The sequence below is a fragment of the Anopheles arabiensis genome, chromosome 3 (assembly GCF_016920715.1).
Source record: "Anopheles arabiensis isolate DONGOLA chromosome 3, AaraD3, whole genome shotgun sequence".
Classification (NCBI taxonomy): Eukaryota; Metazoa; Arthropoda; class Insecta; order Diptera; family Culicidae; genus Anopheles; species Anopheles arabiensis.
The window spans coordinates 9075087-9103086 of NC_053518.1; the positions used below are offsets into that span (position 1 = coordinate 9075087).

Here is a 28000-nt window from a genome sequence, read left to right on the forward strand (position 1 = left end):
TTTCACATACACTTCTAATTTTTTATTTCTCGCATAACATATAAAATTCAATGAAATGCTACAACAGATTTCATAAACAAACAGTTTAAACCATTCATATCGGCGCTTACAGGCTAGCAGCTAGCGAGAGGATTCGCAATCACTCTCTCGTTCGATTTTCTACTATCTTACTAACCGTATCGTTTCATTCACAACGCAAAGGAAAGGACGGTACCGGGAACGAACGACCTACAGAAGGCAAAACGTAAACGAATAAAACTCATCTTACTCATTAAGAAATACCATACGTCTAAAAAACCTCGCGCTGTGCAGCTGCTGCACACGCCGCCCTCCAGCAGCACACGTGAGTTGTGTCCTCGATCCCTTCATGGTTTAAAATGAACAGTACGAAATAAAAGAAAATGGACGAATTCGACTCTGACCTTACACGCTAGAAAAATACTAAAACATCAAAGGCGTTACGCTAATCAGCTAAGAGGATGGATAAAGATCGTGCAGATATCGTTGTGGTGGTTGATAGTACTAGCGCGGTTTTCCGTGATCCGTGATGATTGCATGATAAATATACCCGGCGCCGTTTCAGACAAGGGGTTTGCACATGTAAAGCGCTCGAGAGAACAGTGTTTACACCTTCATATATTGTTATAATGTTTGATAAGGCATCTGGAGTGTAAAGAGTCTTTAAAAGGGGAGGATTGCAACGAATGCTCCCGCCGCGACGTGAATGTCCTGGAAAAGAATACCGTTTCTATTGCCGAGCCTATCTAAAGGGCAGCGAACGAAGCTGAATGAATGCTATATGGCTATTTGAACTGTTACTTGTATCGGTCAAGGATTTCCATTTGTTTCTTTGCAAGCCGAATGATTTGAACACATTTTGTTTTGCAGATCTGCATCCGAGCAGACGGACGCATGGAGTCTAGTAGATCCAGTTTACCGGGACCCACTGGTGCTCGTGTGACAGCTGCTCTAGCGCTTCCGTCACCTGGCGGAATGTGTCATCGAAGTCTTCGTTCACAATGACCATGTCCAGGTACTTGTCGTACTTTCGCTGGAGCAGTGCACTCTCCTCGACCGCCGATATCAAATCATCGTCCTACGAGAAGGAAAACAACCATTATTATCCAATGAAACTATATTAAACCACACAACAATTTTTCGATAAACATCAAATCACTTATGCACCATCATGCTGGGACATTTGAATTTTACCTCATACAGCGATGCCAACGATTCCAGAGTCTTTGCACGACGGGAGCTGAAGCGTATAGAGCTTTGACGATCAAACTGGAAGCATGAACAGAAAAGAAACATACCACGACCACACCAGAAAAGCGAGCAATTAGTAGTTATCATGCAGCATACAACGGCACACAGAAGAACGGTACGTGTTTGTGGGTTTAAATATGTTTTGTTTGTAGTGTTGCGTGAAACACATCCATAAAAACACAAACATTCAACTTCTGTTAATAGAAAAATCGATTCTTACATGCAAGTTCCTCGTCGATCCACTGGCCGATCTGCGCTCGGAGTACAGCAGCTTTAGCTGCTCCATTCCCGGTGCCGCAATAAACAACACGAACGGCATAAACTCGGGACTGTTGTGCAGAGTCTTCAGTGCTGCCGGTGAACAATCCAGTACACACATTTTACCTGAAATCGGGATGGATGACAGTTAGCACCATGATTACACAGATCGATCACCAAAATACTAACCTTGCCGGATAACGTCACGAATCGAATCCAGATGGGTACCGTACAGATTACCATTATGCTCACCAAACTCCAAGAACTTGTTCTCCCGGATCTCTTGCTCCATTTCTTCACGATCGGTAAACCAGTAGGCCTTGCCCGACTCCTCCAGCGGTCGCGGTTGACGTGAAGTGTCTGTAAGCAATGAGCAAAGCATACGACAGTTAACACAATGTTTTTGAGATCGAATGAATCATATATCCAATACATACGTGGCAGTACTGATCCAAACTTATCCGGATCGCTGTTGATCAGTCGGTTCTTTAGCGTTCGTCGTCCAACTCCGGCCACGCCCACCAACACCAGTGTCTTCCGCTTGAATGGTGGCATTTTGGTAACTTCCTCGTACAGCATCAGATCCGCCTTATCGAACTCGCTATTCTGCTTCGTTTTGTACAGTATCTTTCGCTTTTTCTTTGAAATCTGCAAAGAAATGACACGCTTTAATAAACTTCTTTGCTTCTCATATAAACACTCCACGCATTGACACTTACCCTTGTTCCACAAATGCCTATCTTATGCACGAAATCTGCCTCCGGAGGTACGTACGCCTGTCGGCGTTCCTCCAGCTCCTGGGACGGTATGAGCCCCGTTGGTCCATCCTCTCCCGCATGCTTCGCCTGCCACCAGTTTGGATCCTTCACGTTGATAATCTGCAGTATGTCACCGCGCAAAAACGACAGCCCAATCTCCTTGCATGGTAACAGATTGTCCTCATTTGGGTCGTAATCGAACAGGGCCCGCATATAACACTGAAAATTGAGTAACAATCGAGAGCGTAGAACAAATACGATTAGAGGAAATTGGGAAGCAACACGTTTTCTGCCAGCCCTACAAGTATCCTATCAACTAGCTTTTTTGGTTTATCTGTGAATGTAAGTCCTGAGAATGGCTGGTGCTAGATCCTGCGCGACACTACATACTACATTGTACATACATTGCAACATCGATGAAGTGCACTTTTAGCGTGGCTGTGGGTACAGAACGGGTGCCAGAGACGCGTGGTGAGACTTCCGTAACGACAAACGTCCACTCTATAGCTTGTTAGGAGGTCTTTGCTGACGTCACGTTTGAACACATAAGGCAAACGGATAACATAACTCAAATGTAAACACAAATTTCAAACTGAACACACAAAAGCAGCCAACAAACTGATAGGGAAAATTGCCAAATAAATGCTTCCAACTCACAAAACTAAAACTACACTTCAACGAATCGCAAACGCTGATCTATTTAAACAAGGTTAACGAGAGACAAACCGAACAAACAAACACACACAAAGGAAACCAGTTAGTACGGCGTCGGTGCCACAAGCACACAGAGGTACGAAACTAAAAGCTACAGCGTAACTAAACACTAACTAAAACTTAAAACCAATAAAGAAAAGCCAGTAAAGGCGTAAAACACTCCACTTACCGTCAGCTTCTTGCCCGAGTCTAAATTTCTTCCATTCTTTACCTGTCCACCGGCCATGGTGATGCGGGCAGATTTCATCTCCTCCTCGACGCTCGGCCCAATCTTCAACGTTACCGACTCCTTCGCGACCGAGATCTCGCCCTGCAGCTCCTCGGGCGTGGTCACGGGCACCCCGTTCACCTCCAGTATGACGTCGCCCGGATGGAGCAGCCCCTGCCGATCGATCATGCCGCCCGCGATGATTCGGGCCACCACCAGCTGATTGTGCTCGTCGACCTCCACCGTCAGGCCGAGCGGTTCGTCCGGATTTCTCCGGATCCCGACCATCTTGATCGTTTCCCCGGGCATATCGTTGATGGTGAGCAGCTCCACACCGGACCCGTCGACTGTCTCGCTGGATGGGCTGGCCTGGTGGTACTGACTGTTGCCACCCGGGCTGGACGTGGCGGACGTGGGGGGATGCTTGAGCTTTTCGAGCTGCGTCTCACCGATCTCGTCGTGCGCTTCGAGCAGGGCGCGAAAGTGTGGATAGCGGAAGATGCGAGCGAGCTCACGGGCGTGCGGATTCCTCGACAGGCTACAGCGATCGATCACCTCCTTCAGTAGGGGCGCGTTGTCCACTCGCACTGGATGCAGTGGCGCTGGTGCTTCCTCGAGTTTGTCTTGGATCTGTTTCCGTGGGGAACACACGAGAAGAAGAAAAAACACAACTATTAGCACAATCTGTAAAGATACTCACGAACAGAGGAGGGCGCAACTGAACGCAGCTATGCCGTGTGAGTGCAATCGTTGTACTATAATACCATTCACTACCAGAGCCGTCGATCAGCCCCACTACACGGGGTGGGTTTTCGAAGGTGGGATAAAACCCTCGTGACAACACACAACCACTTGCTCACGATTTCGAATCTTGCCGTGCGCTTCTATCAGTGTTTGTGTGAGAGCTTTCTGTATGATCAAGGTGACGCAATGTTGTGTGGTATGCGGTGCAGTACACCATGGTGCCCCACCTAGTGCGCACATGTGGTCGCTGATCACTCAAACATACACACACGTACATGATACGTACGATCGAGGTTGTTTGGTGCGCGTAGTGCAATTGACATACTCGTTGCCCGAGCACGCGCTTGTCAAAGACAGTTCCAAATGAATCGTTTATAATTGGAGGCGAACAGAATGTTCGCGAGATGGTGGAACGGTGGAACGGTGGCACGGATCAGTCGCTCAGAACGGAGTGGATGAATCATACCGATTCAATTGTTTTGATGCAGCGGTACTACACTTAATCAACGGTGGAGAGCAAAAGGTGACTCCCTATGTGCTTCCCTCCCCATTGAAAGCGGGAATTTCGCAAAGTAATGTAATATCGGTGTATAGGAATACATTGTCACACCATCTCTCGGAAGCACGTTGCAAATTAAAAAAAACTGTATTCTTACCAACCCCCAATGGTCTTGAACACAGTGAAACCGGATAACTCCAAAGCTGCTAAACCTCTTCCAAGCACACCCAAACGATAACTGAAACGTTTCAACACGATGTAGAGTGATTTTGTGCTGTAAGTGCATCTAAAATCATACAATCGCACTCCGATGTACATGCATGCAAATGTGTTTAAATGGCAATTAAACACGCTACGAGGGTGAAGGGAGGGATACACCTAACTTCGAAAACAATTTCAATTATCATGCCAATCGTAGGTAGCGGCATGGACATTTACACCGAAAAGTTTTTGATTTACTGCCTCATGCTATGTGTACTTTGTCTATTGTTGTTTTGGATAGAGCATAGAAAAACAATGCTCAAACTAACTTTGAAGCAATGTTGAACAATTGTGAACGAAGAATAGCAATGCAAGTTAATTAAAACTTGTTTCTATGAATGTTTTTCAACATTACCCAAGCAACGTAGACCGATTAAGGGCCGAGGCGATAATTTAAATACCCTGAGAAAATAGACAATTTAAAGGGCTCGATACATCATCCTTAAATCCCCACAGAAGCCGGAATATTAACACATCATTGTCAGTCATATTCATTAACTCTGGCTCGACGAGTGATGAATTCCCGTACGGGTAGGCACTTCCGCTCGAAAAATCCGGTCGGAACATTATCCTAATTATTCAGCACCATGCACCCTTATTTTAAAAATGAAAGCCACTGCTGAAGATGTCTAAAGAAGGTCCCAAGACAACACCTGATGAATCTTTAGCTCTTCACTATTCCCTTCACATCTAGATTCATATTTTAACACCTCTCTTCATAATTTGTTACATGATGGTTTATGCTTCGTCTGCATCTTCGCTCGAAGAGGAATGTAAGCAACCACGCAACCTCTCTCACTCACACACCTACAGATGCCCCTAAGCTGGCTGCCAAGTCACTATTCCTAATTTCTTTGACCTTCCACGCTTCCGCTTTGTGATGTTCCTTCGCTGCATCGGCCGAAAGATACATTAAAAGCGCAGACGAACAATTCATCCATCCCTCGGTGCACGAAAAGAAAGGGAATGCGAACAATGGAGCTCCAGCAACGCTGGCTTCAGTTGCCGAGAGTTTGCCCAAGGAAGGGAACAACTTTTGATACTTGTATGCGCTTTCACTTAAAGGGCCCAATGCAAACGAAAAGCTCCCCTACTCTCCACCACACTGCCTTTTCCACAGACACACAACACCACAACCACTCACACTCGATCGAAGGGATATTGCTGATCTTCCCGAGACCTCTCAACTGCTGCCGTGAAAGTCTGCCGGAATGATCTTCCGCCGTATTGTATGACGGATGACGGTTGTAGAAAGCACAACAGCTTCAGCTTCAAAACGCACACACACACACTCAGCCGTACTTGCTGCGTTTCGCTCGACAAACTACCGGGAACTGGCCTTTCCGGCCTGTCCGGGGAATAAACTCAACGAAGACGGGTTCTTGGCCCACTCGTGCCAGGTTTCTAGGTCATGTCTGATGGAAGCACACTCCACCCGTCAGGGGCGGTTTATGAGCTTCGGACAAAAACACCACCACCACCTAACCACATCCCCAAACCTTTCAACTATCGACCAGACAAACCTCCCACCTTGTTTTATGACTTCGGGCGGTTGTATTACGTCCGATGCCTATCTGCCTATCGGTGTGATGCATCCAATCGGCTAGGGGCGTTGGTTGCGCGAAGTAACCGAATCGTGTTTGTTTGTGGTGTGTGGGGAAGTCACTCCAGAAAGTAGCGTCACCATGAACGACGTTCCATGAGCGAGTCGTTTGTTATTCTGTTTGTGACTGCCAACATGAAACGTACCAAATAATGAACATAACTGACGGCAAAGATACTCGATCTAGGTTTTGCTAGAAATCAACAACCAAAGACACCACCATTAACCATGAACCTGCAAATAGGAAACGCAACAATTCCATTCCCAATGAGTCGCTCTCGTAACGGCGCGTCAAGGGTAATCTCGCACAAGAGCGCCGTGCTATTCTGAGCTCCATTTAAAGCGCATTATTAAGTAACAAACCAGTATGCTAATACACCGCAAACGGTAGAACAACAAACGGCATTAATGCGACGCTGATCGTTGCCTGTAACTGGGGGAGCGACCGGCCGGTGCTGACGTACGGTGCTGCTAATTGAAAATGCAGCTGAATTCCATTCTCCTGGCGATCGGTGGTGACTTTACCACACAGCATAACCTCGCGCCAATGTCTTCACGGTGCTCTATTTACGCTCTTCCCTTCTACCTGTGGGCTGCAGCGATTACCTATGCATTTGAAAGTGCCCACCGAAGGGTACCGTGCGCAGAGTAGAAAGGGATAACGTTCTGTCGCCCGAAGCTTTATGGCAATCATATTGTTGTCCGGCCACTTCATAGAAGGTCATCACGTGACGTCAAATTCAGTTGAAATAGAGCGATTTGTACAACAGAAGCATAGTAAGTAGAAACAATAAAATGTAGGTTATTTTTATCGTCTTTACCACAGCACGACAAACTCTTTCAAATTCCACCACACAACAGATGTTTCAAAAGAGATGTCACATCGTAGATAAGAACACCGTAACACCTGAGGGTGTTTCTCTTGTGGCTCCGAAAAGGTAGCGAAGCAGGTCAACGCTCCCTAGATCTTCTGTTTTAGGCACGCTTTGACTCCCTGAAGGAAACCCCTAATAAACAACAAACCAAAAAAACACAAGAAACACACACGTTGTAAAGCATGGTAACGAACCGTAAGTGAAGAAACTGGAATAAGCTATGCTAGAGAAAGTCACCATAACAACAGAATCGTTTCTTCACCGCCCGCCAGAAGCTTAGGGGTGAATGAACGTTTCGGGTGGAAGGTCACAAAAAAGAGGGAAGACTAGAACTTTTTTTTTTAAACACCCACGAACAAACACCGCAGCAATGAAGGAATTCCTACGCTTGAGTGAGCGCGTGAGGTGAGCAAAACGAAAAGAAGAAAGAACGAAAATAAACAAAAAATACGAAAAATGAACACACAAAGAAAAAAGAACACAAAAATAACTCATAATATTCGATACGAGAAATCAATAATTTATTGATCACTGTGGAATGTTTAAAACAAAACGTTAGCTGGCCACTTCCCCCTCTTTGACGTTGACGAGGAGGTTCGTCACCTGCGCCATCGCCGAAGAAGTGAAGTCACCGCACATTAAAACTGTCTTACGAGCTATTTTTTACGGTTACGAAACTAAACGTTTAATAAAAAAAAGACTGCTTCGTTTTCGATTCGGGTCGGTTCGGAACCAGGCACTTCTAATTCTGCCCAGCACTAGCACGCACAAACACACCTGTGCTTCGATTGTTTTGTGCGCTTAACTAATGATACGTTTTCCCTTATCAAGACTGGCGGTTGGTCGTCCTCGTTTTTTTCAATTTGTACGGAGGGTTGTGTCGCTTTTGCGACGTGGACGGAATGTACGGACGGTTAATGTTCGAACCATTGTCGGATAGATGGCTTTCTAAATGAACTTCGTGTCGCCGACCGGCATGGTCGAGACGGTACTGTGCGGTGTCGTTGGTCGCGAACCGGCCAGCGAGTGCGCTACGGACGCGTTCAGCGATTGCATCGTACCCATTCGCAGGTGCGCCAGATCTTCCAGCTTCGTCAGATCGGCCAACTCCAGGTAGAGCGAGTACACCATCAGCCAGCCGTACAGGGACGCCACGATGATGACGCTCCAGATCAGTGTGATCAGTATGTTGTACGCGAAGATCAGATCGTTAACGATCGAGAAGAACAGGAACGCCAGCAGCCGGAACAGCGTAAAGATGGCAAACGACCACAGCCAGGGGACGATCTTCGATTCGTACTCCTTGCGCAACGCGTGCACCAGCATGATGCTCGTCACCAGCACGACCAGCCCACCGATCAGCGAGAACAGGGCGGCCACCATCAGCGCATTGCGCACGTGCACATTGCCCACGTACACAAACTCGTACGAGATGATGTAGTAGCCGTAGTGGGACGAGCCCGGCGCTGCCAGCGCAAGGCAGTAGATGTCAAACACGGCCGTACCGATCGTGAAGATCGCCACGAAGATCGAGAACAGGCCCATGATGAAGGCGCCGCGCTGAATGTCCAGATATTTGTTATTGTGCAGGAGCGGCTTCTGGTACCAGGGCACCATGACGGACTTCATCGAGCGCGATCGCTGCGAGTGCAGATTGGATTGCGATCGGCTGGTAATGTGCGAGTATACCGACGGTGTCGACCGGTACGTCGACGGCGTTTTGCGTCCGTAGTTCATTGTGCGGCACGTTTAGGCAGCTCTGGGTGGTCCCGCTGGAAGGAACGGAACGGTTAGAGTTACAAGCATTGAGCTTTTTGTTCTTAAGCTTCTCAGTACAACCTTAAAATGTCACACGATTGCGCAAAACAAACACGCTGTTTGCGACGCTTTCACGAGAAATTTCACACCATGAACTTGACACTTGACATGCACGCGAGCAGGCGCGACATCTACCGGCAATCCGGAAGACTGATCTCCCATTGACGTACTATTTACTATTTTTTGTTATGTTTTGGTTTTACTTTTGCAGTAAACTTTCCTATTCAATCATTCAGTTTGAAAGGGGGAAAAGTTGGTATCTTGGAACGTCAAAAGAAAAAGAAAAATGGCACAAAAAACGAGCTCATCACTTGCGAGCGTTGAACCCGAACGAACGAGACATTTAATCGATCAAACGAGAAATTTCAAGCTACACTAGCGGCGATAGGGGTGGGAAAACACATTAACGTTAAAACAAACTAACTAACCACTGCACGCTACGGTAACGGAAGGAAGAACGTTAATGTAATAGTAATAGTGTAAAAGTAACACAAAAAATCAAAATAAAGCCGCACGCCAGAGGTGAAAGTTTGCTCGGAAATGTATGTCTTGTGCCATTTTGATTCAGAACAATGCGCGTGTGTCCATACTTTTATTTGCCATTCGCTGCTCTTTTTCTACTAAGCTGTTACTATTTTTCTTTACTTTTAATATCTTCCCTATTTGCTGTTCCTATTTACAGCTGCAGCCACTGTTTACACCCTTCGTTAGCTCAATTTTGGTCAATGTTCATATGTTGAAATTTCTCGTCATCGCATCGGTTCGTGTCGTCGTTCTTTCGAGCGGTTCGTTTTGCCGTTGCAGTTCGTGTACATACGTTTGTGCCATTTTGAGGTTAGTGCGGGGCTGCACAGCCGCGCATATTAAGTAGTCGCTTCGTTAACGTGAGTTACATACAGGATGGAATGTGTGCGAGTATTTTTGGAATTGGTATTTTTACAAGCAAATAAGCTTAAAGCCAGCTTAGCAAACACTGGAAGGACGCTAACGAGTATTTATTGGCGTGGGGAGTTTGTTTAGGCTTGTCCCTCTAACAAGCTTCTGCGAAATAAAAAAAAAACACTTGTACGCTGTCAAGTGAGCGATAAACGCAAAAACCCAGCACAGTAGCATTTCAATATCCCAACGCAAGTACGGATAAATGTCGCGGATTGAATTAAATCACCGATAAAACTATCTCTTTTATGGCACCTCCAGTATCTTATCTGCCACATTATAAGCCCACACACTTGCCAATGGTCGTTTCTCAGAGCCGAGAAGGCACTTGCCTCGTAGGCATTGCCTCGTAGGTGAAGAAAAACTCAAAATTGAATACATTCAACCGGCTTTCAAATCGTGTCACCCTGTTCGATGGATGAGGCAGTTTGCAATTACCACCCTGCCCACACAACAGCAACACCCCTATAAATGGTAGCTAATTGTTTACCAATAAATCTAAACACCACGCTCCACGCCTTTTCCGCTCACGTCGGCACCAGGAATGCGCCTCGCCGATAGCAGGTAAAAGTGAAACGCTTGTGCTTTTTATCATTACGCAACAATAAGAAGAAAACAAAAGCTCATGTTAGTGAAAATATGCGGTGTAACTACACGTTTTTGCTACCCCTGCAACGGATGTGTTGCTTTTCTTTTTGCATTTTTTTCTTCTTTACACCCTCTAATGATGGTGTGTGCGTGTGTTAGTATGCGATCGTTGCAAACTGCACCTCTGCCGCACAGAGATCGCTGCTCCAGCATAAGCTTCTCCACCGCAACAGGGCGCGTCTTTGCTTATGCTGTACAGCACCACTGTGCCGGTGTTGGTGGCATCGAGTCTCCAACACAAAGAGCGAGCTGTCCGGCACAAAACAGGTTTTCTCATCCCTCAAGCTCCTGCTCCAGCAAACCCCATCCCATTAGAGCGCGCATCTGTGTGAAGGTTTCCTCACAGTGTTACGATCGCTTTGTTTTCACCTCCAGCGCAACCCTCGACAAATCTCCCCTCCCCTGCACACCCTCCAGCCACACAAACCCGAGCGAGACTTCAACGAGAGAATGGACATGGAGGCCGCTTCCATCATGTCAGCCGAAGACCGAAGTCAGCACGTAAACAACACCGCCAGCATTGCCGCCCGGTCGCTCACTCTCGCGCACTTCTCATCCCGAGATGCGTTGAGAATACGCGAACGCGCGCACCGTTTGCCTTCTTGGCTTCGTAGCGCGTACCTTGGAAGGCACAGCACCATAACAACTGGCCACAAAAGGCAGAAAGGCGATCGTACAAGACGTTCTCCCTTTCGGTTTAAGTTTCTCTCTCTCTCTCACACACACACACAGACGCGTACTCCCTCACAGAAGTTGACGCGAAATGATGCGATCGAGGTTGAGCTTACGACGACGCACGACGACGGCGACGACCCGTTTTGCTCGGGCCCCAACTTGGAAGATCGCACCTATACTGATGCGAACGACTGGGCGCTAATTATGGGTGGATACCTCGGATTTTTTCCGTTCTCTCTCGCTCTGTTCCCTTGGAATGACTTTGGTGACTCAGTGTTACGCTGTTTGGCAGCGTTTTTTTTTTTGTATGCAAAAACAATTTTCTTATCCATGCGTTTTCACTGAAAACATCTCCCCCCTGCAAGCGGGAGAGAAAACAACCCTTTATTGCGTTGCATACAGGTAACGCTGCTGACAGACGACTCGCTTCTGGTGGAGGCCATTTTGAATCATAATGACCCTTTACGGTCAGTGGAGGGTTTCTCTTGCATCGTTCCCATTCACAGGTTGGGGGAAATTTTGTTTCGCTATTCTTCCCAATGCCTGGTTTTCCAATTCAATCATCACAATTCCATTACCACGTTTTGCCCAACACTAGCCTATTCCTGTACGGTATGCAACTCACATTAACGAAGCTTTGGTATGTCGAGAGGTTGTGTTTGTTTTCCACCCGCGTTTTCCCCCAATACACAATCACTCACATACTGGAGGAAAAGCCAGGGGAAAGCCACAAAACGTCTGTAGCTCTTCTCCCTCGGGAAAGGGCGACTCGCAACACGCAAATCGGCCACACGGTACACACCTTAAATTTAACCTCCTTTTCGATGGGCCGCAGTCGTCTGCTGTGGTTCGTCCGATGGTACTGTGCACTGCTGCTTTCTTCACTGTGATATCGATTTTCTGGACTGCCGCTGCTTGGTGTTGCCCTCTCTATGCGCAACTATGAATCACCCGTCGCCGATGGCAACCGGTCACGAAAAACACCGTATACACCTAGACACCACCAGAGTGCCAACTCACACAGCGCACCGATATGTATGCAGATCTTCACAATTCACTCGGCTCTGTCTGTACTGTCACCGCACACCGTGATCGTACGGCAGACACCGTCAAGCGTGACACGCACCACAAACACACCGTGACACAAACCGAAGTGGGGGGAGGGGGTGATATATCCCAGGGGGGGTGAATTTAATGAGCTGAGGTTGCCGCGTTGTAATACCGCACCCGAAGCACACGCAACTAGCAGCGTGAATGGTTCTCGCGCAAATGAACTCAACACGTACCCGCTCCTAACGGTTTGACCGTTTCGAAATGCTAGCCAGCGCGTGAGTTACCACTGAGTGGTACGCTGCGAAGAGATGCTCTTTCGCTTCGGCACGAATGTTTCGCTGTTTGTGGTGCTCTCGTGGTGAATTCGCTTTGCGCTTGGCCGCTCGCCGTGGTGAGTATGCTGTGCAGCTAACGTAAGGGGCTGGTTTTAATGTTGGGGGAGAATACCATTAAACATAACCGGTGGCTCTGTTTGCGTGTGATGGATACCGTGAAAGAGAAGAGAAGCCTGTAAAGGTATTTCTCGTTGGGGTGTATTTGTTGAATGATCATCATGTTTAGCGGTTCAGACCGGTACAGTTGCGTATTTGACTAAATATTTATTTGAATTACTATTTTTAATTGTATTTTATGATGCACATAAAAGATCCATTTGCACTGAACATTTCTTTAGGTGAAAAGATCAACTTGATTTCTAAATGATAATTATAATTCTTATTATTATAACTTTGACGTAATATATAGACAGAGACATCATACATCTACCCTGTATGAGTTTTCAATATAACCTCCCTCATTAGTCAGACAATATCTATTCGTAAATGCCATAGAAACAGTACTGACGATGCACACACACACACTCACATGCATTCATCTCTCTCTCTCAATAGCTTCTTATGAAACATCCACTCGATAAATATGCATATTCTCACCATCAACAGGTTTTCGTGCGATCGAACGATTCGTTCATGAACGATGACGAAACACCCGTACCCGTGCCCGTGCGCATACGTCAGTGATGCATTCTAACGTCGACCTCACTCGAGCAGTACGTCGAGACGGACGGAAACAGAACACACATCATTGCTCAAGCGTCGTGCACAGAAATGAGAAATAGAACAACATTGGTCAGCAAACTTCACACGACACGACAGAGTGAGTGCAGCGGCACGAGGGGGAACGTTCGAGTGATGCTCCACACCGCAGCGCCAGACGATCGCGCTCATCAGCCTGTACAAAGAAAACATCAGCACTTGATCGTTCAGGCGAATCAAGGCATACTTCCCACTCAAGAAAACCCGCCCTGGGGAGGGGAAGAGAGCAATAAGAGATTGTTTGTTCGCGCAGAGGTGCCGCAGGTCAAGACTAACGCTCAGGCCGACGATCGTCTTGCTATCTATGACGATGCGGCCGCGTGGGTGAGACGATGTTTTTCTTTCCGTACACCCGCGGCTCTTGCCTGATGACGACGTGCCAGTGGCAATTATGGGACATAATAAGCGAATTGCCACTGGCACGTTCCTCAGCGCATCCATAAAGCATAGCGCATGCGGTGCCTGTCCACTTCAATCGCACTGAATCCCTCCGCAACAGGTGTTTTGATCAGTGCCACAGCATCGGAAACCCCCACTGGGACAAACTAACCGGCAACGACACATTTCGAACAAATGTACCTATGGTCGCGCTTCGTCACCTTTTAAACGTTCGTTGGACTGATTAATTGTTTTATAAATATGCTATGATCACGGGCGGCATGTAGACAAGCGTGTGCCGTTGGAGAAGGCTGACACCGTAAACATGACAAAGTTAATGATGTAGCCAATGAGTCCCGGGCGTACACTTGGGACGAAGTTACCATGGGCCATTAAAACATCGTTCCGAAATTCCCAGACAGGCGTATTACGGACACATTCTTGGTGAGGTGCAGATACAATGACTCAACCTTTCACGATGTACGGTAATAGGATGCAATTGCAGCTAGAGGAACGCCGGAATCGTTTCGGTGCAGCTATGCTTGACATTATGAAACAAAAGTGAAAACAACTCCGATCTTAATTCCATCCAGATTGCATAAGCGCACAGAGAAACCAAATAAACGACGTTGCGCGAAACTAAATCTCCGTGACCACATTCCGTCGCCACGGGTGTCTGAACACCGTAACTCCGAGACACTTTTCACCGGTGGATAAATGTTTCCACAAACAGCACCTATTTCACAATGCAACTCGAGTAATCAAACCCTCTTGACAGATCGTATGAAGGGAGCGTGATACTTACCTTTTATTTGTTGAACGATGGGCTGAAAGGGCTTTAGGGCTGTTTTCACTTGCCGTAACGCCTAAACCAAGTGTTAATTAGGTTCACGTGACTTGGTATGTTTTGCTTTTAGGTCATCTTTTGCTGTCAGCAAGGCGTAAACTAATCCAACAAAACCAACATGATAAGCTTTCACTCAACTCACTCCAACTCACACAAACTAACCGCTGTTAGAAGCTCTGATGTCATTTCCAAACTTAAACAACATCTCCACCACAGAAAAGATTCTCAACGCTTCTCCGAAGAAAGATGGACACAAACACACTAGCAGATACACTACGGGGTTTAACGTTTTGATTGTGTGGGTTTTGGCAGGCTTAAGCTGGCTGCAACTCAACTCTCAGCCCTTTTTTTGAATTTCGGCAAACATCGCAACCACAAACATAAAAGGCTTATGGTGCACCCCAAAACACACACACACACCACGCCCGAAACCCCGGACAGCCACCCAGACGAAAGCGAACAACGTTAACGATTTTTTGTTGTTGTGGAACCGGTTTTTAAAACTCCCCAAGATTGTGGAGCTCATCAGCGATGAGAAAATGAGTTGCTCAAAAGTGCGTTGTGTACGACCGCCGTCGTCGTCGTCGTCGTCGTTTTTTGGGGTGCAGCGCTTTTTGTTAACCCAGGCTGGAGGAATGCTCGTGCTGGGGCGGGTTTTGGTTTGGCTTTTTGCAGCGAGGTTCTGGTGATGCAGACTTTCATTCGAAGAGCGGGCTTACCGGGGTGCCTTCTTCGGTGGGAATAAGTTCATTAGTTTAGATCAGAAGAAACAAGGCGGTCCTTTTCCGGTCGGTTGAGCAAGAAGTGGCTCGGTGTAACGAAATTGAAACAAGTTGTTTTTTTGTTTTTCCTTTTTTTGCGGCTCGGAAACTAAAAACATTCTTTTGGAAGGTTATTCTCCCATATGTTCTACAGATTGGTCCCTTTTGGTGCGCGTTGCTTGGCGAAACAAAAAGAGAGAAATTCGGCTATGCAACTAATGAACACATGCTGTGGTATTAAATATCAATTCAAAGTGTTTCAAACCAAATTATTAACACAATAGTCAGGTATTTAGGGTCTTATATCCTCGTAAGGTAAAAAAAAGTATCTTCCTTACTCTTCTTGGCATGATAACAATTTTGTATTAGTTTTTGCTGAGGATGGTATCTTTTAATCGATAAATCTTACAACGACAAAGAAATTCAAAACCACCTTTCTTTAGCCTATTCCTCCACGGTGCTTGTACATTTTGTACATCTCTTTCAAAACCGCTTCTTCCTCCCAGACTAAACCAATTTAAACCAATCTGATTTAATTGCAATTCATCAATGAATACGGCTAACCTCAGTGCTGGAGTCAAACGCGAACACTGCGCCAGGGTGATGGAAGGTCACTGATTCATGACCAATTAGCTTTCCGACGCACATTTACACGCATCAACCCGTCAGCCAATTTACGCTCCCTCAGGCACGTAACGACCACATTTCATCCCATGTCGGACCGTTCGGCACACTGCTGACACAGTGTGGTTTGAGTTTTCCGCCCTAGCCAACAAACGACTCTCGAAGAGTTGCATCAAACTTGCTCCAAAAAATCCCTCCCGTTTCGGCCTCGCAGCATCTCGACCATACGTCGGGAGGTCAATTTCAGGGAACGGGGAAATATGTGTCACTCGACCAATTAACCGCGCCACACTTTATGTGCAGCGAAATTGGCTCTGCAGCCAATCCAATTAGTGAAAATAAACAACCTATTTCCTCATGCGCTAGCGGCCTGTGGTTGGTCAGCTTGGGACGTTATTAGGCCCCCGAAAAGAAAAACCCCCTCACGTAAGGTCCTCGGTTGAAGCTGTCCCCCAGGACCAATGCCAATGTGCGTATAGAGTGCTGGAGCAAAAAAAAAAACTGTGTGAAACCTACACAAAATACACACCCTCCTGCGTATGTGTGCGCTAAGTTATTCAATTACCCTGCTGAACATCTGGTGCCGAATGGTACCTTCTTCCTCCAGACAAACAACCAAAACACGTGTACACCTACCTTAATCAACTGCGTAACGGCTGGATTGGCCAGTATTCCTTGCAGAAATACCAGATCCGTTTCGTTCGCCTCCGAGCGCCCATTGAGATCGGTCAAATTTTCCCGCACGTGTTGAAAGGCAGCTGAAACGATACCAACAAACAAAATTGGGAAAAGACATAAGATTAAGCACGACAAATAAATCCACCTTGTAACGAGCACCGTTTCCGGCTTTGTGGCTCGGTGTATTTAGTTGTTAGATTTTACTGCTAACCATCTACTAATCATTCTGATCTGAGCTTCACCCACTTCCAAGCGAAGAATAAAACCAAATGTAAGGTCAAATCACCTCGAACCACTCCTCCTTATCCTGTGGCGAGATGCGTTCCAATTTTATTGGGACATTCTTTCTATCGCTTTATGATCGCACACTCTACGTTTCGGGGGGGAAATTGTGTAATTGCCCCATTACCTTTCTGGTGCGTTCGCGTGTCCTTAAGGCGAGAAACATACGGCTTCACGAGCGGATATGGTACATCAAGACACCGTATTCAGGGGGAAGTAGATCCGAAGTTTTACACCCAACGGCTTTATGGTGCAAGCAAATGGATGAACCAAACAGACGTAAGACCGGCGGCAAAAGGGAGAACGTTAAGGAAGAGCTTAGAGGGATTGGCATTAACGGTCGGTTGCTACAAAGTTACAGCAGCTTGGGAGCAAGCGCATATACGCATCGCGTAAGGGGAATAGCGTGGAAGTCAATAAAAATTTGAAACCATTTACTTGTACGTAAGGAAACATTGAGAATAGGTAATAAAATACATTAAATAGGTGTGAATGGAGTAACAAAGTATTAGGAAGATTAGCAAGAGAATATGATCATATGAGAAGCCTTTTGCTTATTCAAAAAAACCGAAACATTATGAAAAGGAACTTGAAGAAAAAGGAAAAGACTAAATAATTGCATTGCTTTGGAAAATAGATTAAATCATATTATTTCAACAAAGACTTAAAAACCAATTCTGCGTCCTAACTGCGAACAAACGAGCCAATTATTGGTCTCTTATTTTCCCCTGTTTTCCCAATGTTTCACATGTGATTCCGAAACTGTTTGCGCTCGCTCTGCTCCTTTCAACGCCCCCGGATAGTTTAAAGCCAAACAAATCATTCCACCCGACACTTTGAAGATGCTATTCATAATAATATTTATCTATAAGCGCATATCCTCCCTGGCCGTTTGATCTACAAACCCCTGTGGACCACCAGCTACGACAAGCGCACCAAAACGACGCGCTTCTTACCATCCAGACCTGCTCCAAAACTCACCCCCACGTACTCCAATGCTCTTGTTGTTGTCTTTAAATTACAATATTTCCTTCGTACAAATAAACACCTTCCTCCCCCAAAAAAAAGCCAACCAATGACGGTGACGACCGATTGCAGTGCGGTTTTAAAGAACATTGGTTAAGGAACAAGCAGAAAAAGGGAGAAAAAAAAGTTGGAAAAGTTACTGCAATTGAGCTTGGCATGTGCCTCCCCGAGTAGTCATCCTCGCCGAAGTGTTAACGTTTCGCCGTAATCGGCCTCGTTTTGAACCGCGAGCAGTAAAATGTGGGAGCGCATGACACCCCTCTCCCACTGCAAGTGCCGGCGTAACGCCAAGAAGTGATGGTTTGTTTATAACATTTTTCATCTCCGTGGTAAGATTTCTTTTTATTGGTTTGTGTGTATGAGATACGGCGCAGCAATACCAACCAGCAGAGCCGAAAAAAAAAAAACAAAATAAACCACCCCACACCGTTCTAAACCCCCAGCAAACGGTCGGTGTGATAATAATCCGGCTTTCACACATTTGCTGGTGCATATTTTCTTGCCTTTGCGGCTTCCGCTGCCATGGTCGCCAATCCCGGTCGCTCAACCCGGCGTTTGGCGATTTACGATTTGGCTCTACTTACGCGCCGAGCGGTTGTCATGAGCTGATCCGTGATCTAGCGCAACATCATGCGCTCACGGGGTCAAACAAGTCGTCGTCTTCGTCGTCGTCGTCGTCACCACCCGTCGTCGTCGCTGTCGACGTACGGTCTACGGTCGCGCTAATACGCTAACTTATGCGAAAATGTGCGTCTATGATGCAGCAGCCGTGTACGGGGTAGACACTTTTTGTGTGTTTTGGGTACGAATTTATGGGTTAGCGCAAATTGATGTGTTAAGTAACGCCTCAATTTAAGCATCACAAGTTGAGTGGATACAAAATGGATAAAAAGGATGCCCTTCTTTTTCTCGCAGGGTTTATGGGGCATCTATCTTGATGTGACGCTGTTCAATGTATGATAATGCGGTCCATTTAGATTTGATTTTATTCAAAGCTTTTTGTCTCTTTACTGCTTTACTTTACTGCTTCTTTAGATTTGTTCTTGATTTAACATGTTGGGGATATGATGTACCTGTCAAATACAATTTTCAGTTTATTTTTAGCATGTCTTCTGTTGCCTTGTCTCTTGTCCATTGGTTGGGATAGTTTACAATACATTTACAATTATATTTTAATTTTATGGCATTTTTACAACCTTCGTCACTAATTGTTTGCATGACTTTTCTAAAAATTTCAAAATCAATACCAATTTTTGATTCCAAAACCAACTGAGATAGTTTCATCTGCTTTCTCCTGGAAATAGGTTTGCAAATCATTATGCTTTAACTTTCAAACTGTTTTAATTCACGTTCGTTAGCGACGGCTTCCCACCAACCCAAACACAGCTTATTGTTCCTCTCTCTCTCTCTCTCTCTCTCTCGTACAAGTGCACGAAACCTAACCATCCCAAAAAAACGCGCATCTTGCAAACAACACGCTCTCCTGCTGCCAGGCAGCCCATCATCATTGGGCCAATAAAACCCGAGCATGTCTAATTTAATTGCCTACACATCCATTTGCAGACCACGAAATAAAACCTCCGCTCGCTTCGTACTGTACACTTAGGCGCACACACCAGCTCCCATTAACCACCCCCCTTTCGAAAGCGGCATTTACTAATCAATTAAATCAAATCTCACTCACAGATACACGCCATCGCGGTGCGCGGCGCGGGCCTTAGTGGGAACATTAAAGGGAGCACTTGAAAAATAGCAGATCCCCCAAAATCGGCGATCACTGCGATTCAGCGATTGAGGCACACCAGACGGAAGAATTGGAAGATAGAATCCCTTTAAGCCTGCTCGTTCCTTTAAGACAGCTGAAAGACGATAGTGGAAAGGAGCGATCGAAAAAACAAAACCGTCGTCATCATTAGCGCGTCTTGCTGAACCTCACGGGAACCACGGCCGCTTAACACAACGGGGCTAGACAGCACTAGGCCTCAGCAAGAATTCGAACACACCACCACCACCGCCGTGTGTCCGCCCTCCCTCCCAGTACCCGAAAATATCGTAATGAATTCGTTACCACAGGAACCTCGGGCGGCGACCTCAGTGCGGAAAAACGATATTTGGACCGGCGTTGAAATGTACTTTCTATTTTCATTTTCACTCTCCGCCACTCGATGGGCGCCTCACGGAAGGCAGGAATGGACAGTACGGGGCGGAAAAAGGTGCCCTTCGACACAGTGTCTTAGTACGGATGACACACACACATACACACGCAATCACTTGTTCGAGATGGTTCTGCCGTTTCGCAAGGGAAGAAGGATGCTAACCAGATATGAATCGCGGTTTTCCCCCATTCCGGAATGGCCGCACACTTACCGTTGTCAAGCTTGGTGCTGCCGTATCGATGCATCGAGTCCATGCTGGCCAGCAGCTGCCGTTTGTCGGTGGTTTCCTTTTTGCCGAATCGAACCATCGTGGCGCGGTGAAGGTGAGCATGAATGGTGGGGCACAATTTGAACGGACGACAAAAAGGGGACACGGAACAGGGGAGGTTTTGTTAAAGTGCACAAAATTGCAGTTCGGTGAAGGTGGAGCAAGCGGGCACACTAAATTTCATTCACAACCGATTAATTGCTAGCACACTGATAACGAAAACTAAAATTAATAAGCAGTTGCCACAAAAGAATAACTTGTTCTTGGGAAATCATTAAGCACAAACATTAATATTACAATTTAAATTCATTTTTAAGAACACACATTCTTCACATTATTTGTCTTGTTGGTTTCAATAAACGTAAATTAATTAAATTAGCTTAAAAATAAGATCACACTACTACAGCACAACCACACAACAAAACACACATTCATCATACGAAGATCATGCACGAAACGAAAACCGGGAAGCGACGAGAGGATGTAGCACATAAAATTTTACGCCCAAAAACACTAATCCCTTTCGATGTCGTACAAGCTTAAACATTAAACCGAACCGTGCCCGGTGGGACGGGTCATTCTGATGGAAAACATATGTTACAAAGCCAACCAAAAACCGAAACGATCACTTGAGCGCACTTCGTGTTTGGCACATATTAAGTAGAGAAAGAGCGAGAGTGGATTGAGATAACAAACCAGAAATACGGTGGTGCGTAATTAAATAGAAAAGCCTAGCCTACAAAAGAACAGAAACCGGTGACTCGTTCTTAAATGACTCGCTCCCACTGCTCAAGCAGGCAAGTGATTCAAACGACTAAAAATAAAGGAACGCAGTTAATGAGCTCTAGCAGAAAAGTGTGGAAGTGTTGTCTGTTCATAAGCAATTGTTTGCGACTGACCAAACGGGTCCAAACCGCCACGACCGATCGACTTCCGCTAATCCCGGCCGCGTTTTGAACGTTCATGCCCAGCGTGACAAATGTCTGGCGCAAATGATTGCTCACCGAACTCTCGAAGAAAATTAAAGAAGAAGGAAAAAAGCGGCCAATCTATGTAACAAATGTGCTATTCGAAACATGCCATAAGTGTACAAACAACAAAACGTGTCCTAGCTCACGGCGGCCCCGAAGGTGTCACAAAACCGTGTGCGCGCCACCAAGCTTGCTATTCTACCAAGCGACCAGGGAAATTTTACGTACAGAACCACACACAAAAACCACACACAACACACACACACTCGGAGAGCCGAAAAATAAGAGCGCCACCGACAAAAACACTTCACCCGAAAAAACAAAAAATCACGCACTTGTGCCGCTGGGTTGTGCTGAGGAAGAGGAATTTTCTGAAATCCGTAGGCGATTGTTGGTGACCTGTCACGTACATACACACACGCACACCCACTCCGGTCGGAACCGTTGCTGCAAACGTCGTCGTCGTCGTCGTCGTCGTCGTCGTCGGCTTTCCGCCTCTCAAGGCGCGAGCTAGACGGAACCGGCACCGACACGCGTGTACAATGCTTGCTCGGCCGCGCACTATCGTCAACTGCGGATCGTGTCCGCGCGGTCGTACGAATTTGGTGTAAGCGGACGAAAAAGCGGGCCTGCCGTCCGAAACCGTCCGTGCATCCGTGACGTCACACAGCTCGGACGCGCTGAGATGAGGAAGAAAGTGTTTGCGAGATCGTGCCACCGGCGGAGAGTGCGAACTGCGAACGATACGGTGAGTGAGAGCATTTTCCTTGCTTGAGTTTTCCCTCCAACCCATGCCATGCCGATCGGTGACGACACACACGCGCGCGTACGAGGAAATGGGTTAAGATGTGAGGTTTGAGCGTGAGATTGGCGAGAGCGTAATCGCGCAAGAACAAGAAAGCGAGCAATCTGTGCCCTCCCCACACCAAACCTCCAATGTCCCAGACCGCTCGGAAAGCTAGCGACCACCACCATCGCCGGCGAGTGGAAATTATCGATGACGACAAATGTGTTTACATTCGCACACACATGTTCCCGTTTTCCCTTGTGCTGGTTTTCCACCAGCCCGAAACAGCGAGGGGGCACAAATCAAACAACAGCGTGTTTGCGAACAATTTGAAGGTAAACAATGTTCCGATTTTCCTCTCCCAAGCCGAGTCCATCGTTGGTGGCAAAAAAACGTTTGCTTTCTGATCGGTTGGTCTGTGCGGGTCGATCTTCTTCCTGCTTGTCAAACAGCGTGTTTTGACATGTGGGTAAACTAACACCCATTGGACGATGTACTAAGGCACTGACTGTGTGGCTAGCGCGAACAAATAAGCAACAAATAGAGGGTTAGGAGGGACCACAGGGAAAACACAGGGATAGGAACATTGTTTTTAATGTTTTGGTGCGAGAAGTTTGCAAACAATCGCAGGCTTAAAGATCGATTAACGTTGGGTGATTTAATTTGATAAAGGGAATTAGTAATAGAAGGTTGTCATTTGAGATTTCCATCAGAGTTTTTCGTTGAAGACACTTTAATAAGAATTTTATCAAACACTTGTTACGACTTCTTATAAGAGATAATCTTTGCACATAATTGGAAAATATAAGCTTACTAATTGACCAACAGAATCAAGTATATTAAAAGCTAGCTATCAATGCTACTAATTCAGACAGTTCGCATTTCCATTCCATTTGAACAAAAACTGACCCAAATTTGAAGCCCTTTCTCTATCGCTGTTATCATTGTGTTTCGCCCCTTCTCACCCACTAACCAAAACCACTTCCTCATATGTTTTGCATAATCAGATCGTTTACAGTCCCCGCCACTGAGGGCCTTACTGCAACTGTCACCGATTTTTCATCACATTAGGCAGTCTTCTCTCTCCTCCCGCCACGGCTCGACACATGACAAAACAGACATGATAAATAGCACGCCGACATTTCTTTAAAGCACTTCTACCACAAAGCGAGCTCCTTCTTTCTTTAGGGCCTCTTTTAAAGCCACACTTTCTTTACGAAACCAGACCACACTCCGGACTGCTGCATACTTCCGTTCCATTCGACCGAAACCGGACGATTTCACTGCGGCTTGCATGCAGATCATTTCACCGTTTCCGAAACAACTGCACATTCTCCAGTTTCCAATCGGCGTAACACGAGAACGTTGTTGTGCATCGGCCACTGTTTGTCCAGAACCAAAAACCCCCCTGCTGGGGAGCTCAATTTCATTTCTCAAGACGCACGCACGCGGGCAGTATGTGGGAGTCGGTCAAGTCGTGAATTAAATATGACAGTATGAATTACCATTTCTAGCTCTGTTCATCCGGAGAGAGGAAGAAACAGGGAGGAAAAGAGAGAGAGAGAGAGCGTTGGGAAGGAAAATACAAAATGCAAAAATAAACGAACCGTTCAACGGAATACGCCCACTGCACCCCCGTATACCAGCAGAGCGGGGGGGGCTGTATGTGTATCGCGCCAAGACTTTGGACTTTCGCGTTCTTTTACACCACGCGGCATGCATCAGGCGGACAGGCCCCGGTTCCGCCGTACACTACTTTGCTCCATAAATCACCAAACAGCTCTTGGACTTGGACGGTCGCAGCACGGGTGTGTGTGTGTTCGAGTGTGCAGAAGGGCAGAAACCGGCTAGCCGGCGCACAGACAGTAGTAAAATTAATCGATTGGACGGCAGTGAGCCGTAATCTTAAATTATCCGGAAATCATAGATAGATGGATGGGAGTTTAATTTGCTTAATCGATTCCGCTCGCTCGCACCGCGCCATCTGCCGGGAAAGGGGGGAAATGCATTAAGTGGACTCGAGTGTCGACGCGGGGAAGAAAGTATATGCACCGGGGTGGGACAGTTGATTGACGGTTGCAAATAACGTTCCTTCGTATGACGCATGCACCTGCCCCTGGCTGCTCAGGAATGTCCCTCACAGTGGGTCACAGTGTTGCAACATTTGGAGTACATTAGTGTGGAGCACAGCGGAGATGCGCTCCAAGACACGTGTCTGGCGATCGTTTTCAGGATGTTTCCTGCACAACATCTTCATCGCCAGGTCCGGATGGTCGTTAATGATCGTTTTCGCTTGGAATTTCCACCCAGTGTGTGTTCCTCAGGTCATATGGTGACATTAATTTTCTGGTAAAACAACACACCCAGAGACACTGTCTGCAGCATCACGATCACTTCTGGCGCACTGAAAACTCAATAATCACACTTCCATCCCACACACCGACAGCACAGACAGCAACTGCACAAAGAGGTCCACGAACACACGAAACCTGGGGGAACCTGGGGCTCAACCCGCCCAAACGTTCGGAAGCTGTTGACAGAAATGCCATCAATTTTCGACCGTTATTGCGAGAGTTTTCCTCCTCCCTCTTTCCATTCACGACATTTCCACGAAAATTATATTTTCCTCTTTTTTGTTGCTTCCTTTCGCTTACACATTTAACTTAATTTTAGCACGCACACATGCAACACACTGTACCCAATGCGCAGCTTAATCGATCACCACCGATCGCAGTGATGCCAGAACTGCTCTGATCGTGCAAAAATTCTCTCTCACCCCTGCCCAGCTGAATAGAAACACTTTATCGCGTCGGACTCGTCGGACAGGTTTTTTTTTTTTGTATTCTGTATGCACGGTTTGCTTACGCTTATACGCGGGATGTTTTCGCTTCCAAAGCGATCGCGCCACCAACACTCGCACGCGGGCCCGCTCGACGCTGATCGAGCGAGTTCAACAACACCGTCACAACTGACGGACGGTCGGCAAGCCCACAGCCAACGGAAGCCTTACTCTTGCTCGGACCTTACGGGCTCCCGGGAGAGACCCGCCAGAACGTTATGGCCGTGGAATGTGTGCAGGGGTTTGCAAGCAGAGGGAGCAGGGAGAGTAGGGGGTTTCACGCCACCAAGCCGTTCGGGAAGCGTACCATAACCGGTTGTTGTTGGAGAGAGGGACCTTTAGGGGCGAGAGAGATCAAGAGGGAAATATGCCTTCGGAGCAACTCGAAAGTCCCCACGTGGTGAGATGGTTCGTGAGTGGGCCTGGGGCGCGTTGCATCACCGAACACTCACCAGGTGTGAGTGACTCAGGTGAAAAAGAGTGCCCGCACAGTAATCAACACCCATGTTTAAACACATCGAATGACTGCATGGAGGTTTTCGCTCCCCTCGTTCGCTTTGTGGTCTTTGCTTTCTGGCAGCGAAACAACGCAACCAAAGGGAGGAGTTTTTTTACACGCAAGGACCTCATCAGTGAGGGCATAACAGAGGGGTTTGAATAATGTCACAAAAAACCACATCACCAGGGAATTTTGAGTGGCAAGAGGGGCGATGCCAGAGCGTAGACACATGTGGAAAGGGTCGGTTTCGTTCATTCACCTGTTTTCCAGGTCAATCGAAGGCAGCACGTGCAGTGAAGGCTCTGTTTGCTGTCGGCGTAGTAAACAGTGTGTGTGCAATAGAATAGCGTGGGGAGAAAGGTGAACAAAAAATCCATTATATTTCATAACACACAAACTCACACACGCACCCGCGTGTTCATTATGCGTCCTTTTATCCCCGAGGAAAGTTGGGGCTGGAAAAGACCATTCGATAGTTTTTTTTTTTTATATTTCTTATACGCTCTTGGCGAAGGAGGACTGCAGGGATTTTCTTTTCCTGTATTTTGAACGTGTGTCTTAAACCATTTAGACATGCAAGAGATTTCCACCTATGATGACCTATTTCTTCTATTCCCACAAGACTCGTAGATAATCATTCAAACCCAATCCATCAGCCCTGCTTGCATTGACTGTACAAGTAGAACCGTACGATAGTCATCAGTTTGCCCTTTCCCATTTACTGCGCCGAAACACGCGGGTTCCATTTGCACCTGGAAGTTTCGCTGACAATCCCCTCCTCCATTCCATTGTGCACGAAATAACGACTCAATCTGCAACCCTCCCACTCTCATCCACCTTCGCTTAATATCGACTAATCAGACAAATGGATAAGCCGCGAATCTTCATCAAGCGGTGGATTGATTTTTTGCTACGGAATAGCAACGGAAAACATAGACAAATTGCGGCGTGTTCTAATAATACCGCAGACCCAACACCGAGGATGTGTATACACACGCGCCGCACCTCCGGCAGTATGCAAGTAAATAAACCACACACAATCGATATCCACCGCTGAATGCTAAGCTGCAGACACATCGAAGACATCCAAGAAACCCATGCTCGTTCGGCACAGCTGTGTGCCAATAGTTCATCGCGAATAGCAACCGACACTCCCGCATTGCCGCCTCGCCGCACAGTCGGATGGAGACGCCCAATGCGCGATGCGGAAGGTGTGAAAAAAAGGATGATTTACTCGATTGGTTTCGAACGGCGCGAGGAAATTAAATTGCTTTCAACAACAACAAAAACAGCAACAACAAAAATCACCCCTCTGACTCACCGTGACCGTTGGCAAACTCCACGATTTTCTCCGAACTTCGCAGCAGACCAAAGTTGCTCCACAGGTTGTTGATGCGTTTGCCGAAGGAGCGCCGCCTGACGGGTTTGATCGCTGCCTTGGCGCGCCTTCGATCCTTGCCGCCGGTCTCGCTCCGGATGTCGTACCGATTGTCCCCGTGGTGGGGCAGCTGTATCGTTACGGTGCGGTGTACGGTCAGCGGCTGGATGGGCGCTTCCGGTACGCGGGGCAACACTAGCGACGATGGTTCACTTCCCGACTCGGGCGAGGCAATCGGTGCTTGCGGTGCCGAGCTGCGGGTCCACAGCGATTTGGGGCGAGTGTTCGGACCTTCGGTGCTCGGTTTCGACTGGTTGGTGCGGAAAAACAGACCCTTCAGGCTGGCCATAAAGCTGGCCGGCTTCGTCACCGTCTTCGGGGACGGTTGCGGTGCGGTCGTCGTCTGATAAAGGTGCACCATATTTGCATGCAATCACACGTGTGTGGTGTGCACGAAAAGCGGGTGAGTAAGGGAGAGACGGTGTACACTTGCGCCTTAACAACTGTCACGCCATGAACGACACACACAAGTTCACTGAACTGTAAAATGCTAATTTCACCACTTCAATACGGCTAGTTGTACTTTAAAAAATACGTTCGATATGATTCCCTTACGATACACTCACTTAAGGCACTACTTTCGTGTCGCAATGTTGCAATATCGTTTTAATAGGTTCTAGGGCTATTAACACACTGACGACGCATATCGCACTGTTTGCAGAGCACCCATCTTCTTTGCACGCTCATAACATAGCAAGCGCTCAACAACAAAGACGCCCAATGTTGTTCACTTCGCACCGTCAATTAGAACCAACAATGCTTGAACTTCCAACGCACACTCGATGTCACTGCGTATTGCGCCAACTAGATGGGCCTTCTAGTCGTTAGCCGACAATCGACGACAATGTGGTACACACAAACCCACCCGGCGCAACCACTGACTGGCCTGACCGAAACGCATGACGATACTACGGACCCTTCCAAGGTCTACTAATAAACACCGCACACCGATGCTTTACACAACGTCCATTCTTAAAAACACTCCCGTATCGTAGCTCTGGACATGCTAATTACATTTATGGTTTCAAAGCCA

At 47.0% G+C, this 28000-nt stretch overlaps 2 protein-coding genes across 8 annotated transcripts; both read right to left on the minus strand.

The window, feature by feature from the left end:
* On the minus strand, nt 1-27971 carry LOC120900651 (MAGUK p55 subfamily member 6). 7 transcript variants are annotated; one of them, XM_040307949.1, is made up of 10 exons: nt 24846-24860; nt 20377-20642; nt 16660-16781; nt 3169-3837; nt 2247-2504; nt 1965-2175; nt 1717-1887; nt 1490-1653; nt 1213-1287; nt 920-1096 (listed from the first exon to the last, which is right to left on the minus strand). In XM_040307949.1, exons 2-10 carry the CDS (start codon nt 20471-20473, stop codon nt 920-922), a joined length of 1944 nt encoding a protein of 647 aa, XP_040163883.1. In that variant the 5' UTR covers nt 20474-20642; nt 24846-24860. The 7 variants fall into 7 exon arrangements, with proteins under 7 accessions (XP_040163880.1, XP_040163883.1, XP_040163884.1 ...); XM_040307950.1 differs by lacking the exon at nt 24846-24860 and adding an exon at nt 21740-21937 and having other exon boundaries at nt 20377-20452; XM_040307946.1 differs by lacking the exons at nt 20377-20642; nt 24846-24860 and adding an exon at nt 26851-27971 and having other exon boundaries at nt 1-1096.
* Nucleotides 8019-12182, minus strand: LOC120900653. The gene is made up of 2 exons (XM_040307953.1): nt 12069-12182; nt 8019-8961 (listed from the first exon to the last, which is right to left on the minus strand). The coding sequence occupies exon 2, from the start codon at nt 8924-8926 to the stop codon at nt 8138-8140; it is 789 nt and encodes a 262-aa protein (XP_040163887.1). The 5' UTR covers nt 8927-8961; nt 12069-12182; the 3' UTR covers nt 8019-8137.
* Nucleotides 27972-28000: the final 29 nt, after the last annotated feature.